We start from the raw sequence: 5094 nt of genomic DNA, 5'->3' as shown, positions 1-5094 counted from the left end.
GAAATTCTGCCCTAGATAGTTGAAGCTATTTGTGGAAAGATTATTTACCTCAGTCAGGTAAATATTCTGACTTCCAGTGAAGTGGACAGAAATTCAGTGTTGTGGAGAGAATATTTGACCAGAATTTTAGATAGCTTGAATTTTATTCTTGGCTGCTCATTTACCATCCTCTGTCCTCAGAGGCTGTTTCTAATTAATATCTTCCTTAATTAGTCTTATTGGTAGTTGTGAAGATAAGTGAGACAGTGGATTGAAGATATTCAATAAACTTTAATATCCTATACAAATAAATACATATTCTGGTATTTTTATTACACATTCCATAATACTTTATTTATTTGTAATATCTTCGTAAACTAGATTATCAGCCACGGTAGACTTACTCATTGTTGATTTAAGGATGTCATTTAGAACTCTAAAAATTTATTGTTAGGCCATGTGTTACTCTGCCACGTGTTTTTTTATACTTTATTTACCTAAAAGTAAAAAATTTTGAATTTTTCTCACAATAAGCGAAAAATTGCACTTCTGCTTTGATGATGAAGAACCATAAAGTAACATGCATTGAACACTGTCCGTTTGGTGTTTCTGATCATGTGAAAATAGCATATAGGATTGTCCTCAAAGTGGCTTCAGTGATTTAACTGAATAAGAAAGAATTCGGTAAAGTTGAAAAAATGTCTTTCTTGACATGGTGATAGGCATTGATTTGGTTTCCTAAACACACATTTAAAATTTTGTTTCTTTTTTACAGGAATAATAATGTATTTGTGGCCTTGGACGTGAAGCAGTCAGTCTTCTGTGCTGTTAACATAGCATCAGGACTGATGTTGTGGGAAGCATGGACCTACTGAACGGGCAGGCAAGCAGTGTTACTGTTGCTGCTACTGCTTCGGAGGTAAGACATTGAGGAAGTTGCCTTGTAAAGTTTCTTACCTGGCATTCTAACTTTTAAAGTATTATCGTTGCTCACAGATTTCAATCAGAACTTGAAAAAGGGCTGAAATTCTTTTAGTTTAAAAACCAAACGTTTTAATTGTGCCATTTAGATGTTCACTGTGCATCTTAGAAACAGCTAATCCTTATCTACTTAAAATGCTTGACAGATAATGATTACTTAAAATCCTTTCTTGGGTTTAGTTTTATAGGACACCTAGCATTTCTTTTATGGGTGTTTTTATATGCCATGAACCTTGAGGGCAATAGTAAAGTGGAACAAATAAAGATTCTTTTATTTGGAATTGTATGTATAACTTTTGGTCACTATCTAGATCCCTTGATTCCAAGCCCGTTGAAGGAGATTATAGAGCCATGAGGCTGGATTAGGCAGGGCTACTCTGGTGATGTAGCTTAGAGTGTTAAGGATGGAGATGAAGATGGAACCAGTACTCACCTCTCTAGTTAATATCTCAATTTATTTTTGCCTCACCTTTTTTTTTTCTCTTTTGTCTATAAATCTAGGGTACTTGCCTGCTTTCCTTAATTACGTTAGCATCCAGCTTCTATGCTCTTTATTTTTCTCTTATTATATAGCTTGAGAATAATGGCCTCAAATTTCTTTAATAACTTCATTTTGCCCCAAACCATTATTTGGGTCTTGCTATTATTGAAATTATTCTAAGCATGTATTTATTATTTGTCTTATAAAAATATTTTCCATATTTTTATTTCTAGCTCTGGCTTCCCTCATAAATTGTATTAAACATTTCTGAAGGACCAGACATTTTAATTGCAAAATGAACAAAATCAAGTTACTGCTGCACAACCTGTAAAGAAAATAGTCCATCCCCTCTCTCTGACTTCTGTTAATAGCATCTCCATCTCTGTAGCCATCTAAGTTTGAATTTTTAGATTTCTCATTAACTTGCTTCCCCTTTGCCCATCACAATTAACTGCAAAACCGAAGTTAACTGTCTTCTGTAATGTAATCCTGGAAGTACCATCCTTTCATCTCTGCTTACTCTGTTGGTTAGAAACAGGTCATAGGTCCTGCTCCCACTCAAGTTGAGAAGATTGCACAATAAAGAGAGAAATCCTTGGCAGCTGCCTCACAGTCTATCCCCCACACTTTATCTCTAGGGCCCAGTCCTTTCCTCCGTATTTCTGCTAGCACTGTCTTCATTTGGTCATTTATTATTTCTTGTCTGAATTATTGCAACAGCTTTTTAGTTTAATCTTGTACTTCTACTAAGCTGGGTTTGGTCCATTTGACTGCAGTTCAGTTTTAGTATTCTTAAAATATAGCTGTTAAACTTTATTGTACCCCCAAACTATTTGTGGTTCCTCATTGCCTAATTAAATACAAATGACCCTCAGCCTTGCATTCAAGACTTTTCTCAAAATGGCCCTAAATTTGTTCTCTAATGGATTTAACTGCTGCTAATCCTCTATAAAATGAAATTTATAGTCTCATGAAAGAATATATATAAACCTTAGTTTTTCCTACTTCTGTTTATACCTGCCTATGTCATTCTTTTTACCTGGAATTTCTTTTCTCTTTCTGATGTGTCCCTCCTTCTCACTACACAAAAAATACATTTTGTCTGTCTTTCAAAACCTGTTTCAAATGCTATACTTTCAGGAAAGCCTTTTCCTGATCCCTTAAACAGATGGGAGCTTTTTTATTTTTGAAACTATCACTTAGAAAAAAATACTTTTTAATAATTTTTTCACAAATTTATACATAGCTTTTCTTCCTCAGGGATTATATGTTTATGTATGTTTGTATTATAAGTGTGTTTATTTGGTATATTTATAACCATATTACTTTAATACATTAAGTATATGTGTATATGTATAGTATATTAATAACTATATATCCTGAAACATTTGTTTAGTAATTACATGAAGCAGTACACAATTATTTGTTAAATAAAATAGATTATTTCACTTACATACAAAATTTTGTTGACTTTCCTAAAAGTGAATGAATTACATCAGGCTTCAGATGTAAAAATAGTTTTCACCTTCTCTTAAAGTACAGATCTAGTAATATATTAAAATGCAGATTTCTCATAAATATGATAAGCTTACAGAATGAACAAGATGCTTCTCTGGGTGATTGATTTCTTCTTTCTCAGTAACTTTACTCTTTTTAAAAAAAATTTATCTTGATTGTTGAAAGTATTACATACTTTTATTCTTAACCTGAGCTCTCAAAGCTTCCAATAGCAGTAGAGTTACAGTAAACTTTGTTTCAGACTTTTAGAAATGTGTACTTTGTTTAGTATTGTGTTGAATAAAGAGTTACTAACTGCTCTCTCACAGTGCATTATGCTAAGTACTGCTTAGCTTCTTATCCTCACTGTTGTATTTCCTGATATTGGAGAAGCCGATAGAAGCACATCCCTTAAGGACAAAAGGAAAGTGATTACTCGTTTTCATGACCCGGGAAACTACCATTATGATTTGCTAGCTTGCCTTGAAGCAGTTAAAAACTTGGAAAAAATTACCATTATGTTTAATTACCAGGTTAGTACTTGACTGATGTAATTAGCTATCTGGGCAGTTACTGGATTAGTATACTACTAAACTGAATTCTGTTTGAATGCTTAACATTATGAATAAATTTCTATATTAATCTTAGGACATAAAATAATGTTGACATACCGTAAGCTTGTCATAGTTACAGAGATTAAACACATCAAATAAAACTATGTAGAAAAGTCATTTATGGAATGAAAAAGTGGAACATTATCCAAGCACTGTGTTACAGTGCCAGAGGTGTAACATACGCATAGTGGGACTGCCAGAGGAGAAAGGGGAGCAGGAGAAATATTTGAAGTAATTATGGTTGAGAGCTTTCCAGAATTAATGATGGATCCCTTCCTTTGTAACTGTCTTGATAATTAGCTGCTCCTGAAAGGGAGGGGAAAAGTAAAAATGAGGCATAAGGACAAGTGCTCAAAATTGGTGTCTAACAGCTAATAGTCTAACATTTTATACCTTGGTAATTGAAACTTTGGTGAAATTTTTTGTGTCATTAACTGTGCCTGATTTCCTGCTTCCATTTAGTAGACCATAATCTAAATATTGTTATAGTTGATGAAGCCCTGATTTCAGCCAAAAGATGCAGAGTACATTTTTATCATGTGGTACAAAGGAAATGGAAACTGACCAGAAGTAAGCTATTCAGAGCCAAAAGCCACTTTTTGGTCTACATGTAACAATAGCAAATTCAAACATAAAATAGTAATCTTAAAGTAGAAAACACTTAAATTTGTAATATAATAGGAAGAATAGTATCAATTACAGTATCACATACATTCACTTCACAAATAGTATTGGATTATTTAATAATAGAGTTCTGAACATTTTCTTGTGGTTCATGTTATGAAAATAATCTTCCATTTTCTTCGTAAAAATTAGTTTAAAAATTATAAATAGGTGTATCCTCTCTAAACTTCCCTTTCAACCCATTTGAAAATCATTTAACTTCTTAAAATCTTTTATTTCTATAGAAATGATAGGGTTGTCAGGGTGAGGAAACTGACAGATGACAAAATGACTTACTCGGGAACCTAAAAACCTGAAGTTGAGATTAGGCTTCTAGTTGCCTGACCCTTTATCTGGTGCTTTTCCAGATAAGCAACACATTCTGCCCAACTTTCCTGCAGCATCTGTTAACCCACTCTACTCGGTTTCCTCAGTTTTTATTTTAAATTTTTTTCTTTATTGATTAAGGTATTACATATGTGTCCTTATTCCCCTAGTGCCCCCACTCATGCCCTCACCCCCCTGGTGTCTGTGTCCATTGGTTAGCCTTATATGCATGTATACAAGTCTGTTGGTTGATCTCTCCTCCTTACCCCCACCCTCCTCTACTTCCTTCTGAGGTTTGATGGTCTGATCGATGCTTCTCTGTCTCTGGATCTGTTTTTGTTCATCAGTTTATGTTGTTCATTATATTCCATAAATGAGTGAGATCCTGTGATATTTATCTTCCTCTGACTGGCTTATTTCGCTTAACATAATGCTCTCCAGGTCCATCCATGCTGTTGCAAATGGTAAGAGTTTCTTCTTTTCCATAGCAGTGTAGTATTCCATTGTGTAGATGTACCACTGTTTTTTAATTCTATCATCTACTGATGGACC

The 5094-nt window shown here is 33.8% G+C and overlaps 1 protein-coding gene across 1 annotated transcript in view; it reads left to right on the top strand.

Annotated features, from left to right (window-relative positions):
- Window positions 1–756: 756 nt before the first annotated feature.
- Window positions 757–5094, top strand: part of RALGPS2 (Ral GEF with PH domain and SH3 binding motif 2) — a 78023-nt gene continuing 73685 nt past the window's right edge. Inside the window, exon 1 of the mRNA XM_006754533.2 lies at window positions 757–898. Within this exon, the coding sequence (XP_006754596.1) occupies window positions 842–898 (57 nt within the window). The 5' untranslated portion in view covers window positions 757–841. The remainder of the gene's footprint in view (window positions 899–5094) is intronic.

This window comes from Myotis davidii, unplaced genomic scaffold, assembly GCF_000327345.1.
Source record: "Myotis davidii unplaced genomic scaffold, ASM32734v1 scaffold591, whole genome shotgun sequence".
NCBI classification, from domain to species: Eukaryota; Metazoa; Chordata; class Mammalia; order Chiroptera; family Vespertilionidae; genus Myotis; species Myotis davidii.
The sequence above is the reverse complement of the archived record's forward strand: the minus strand, read 5'-3'. Positions and strand labels throughout refer to the sequence as shown.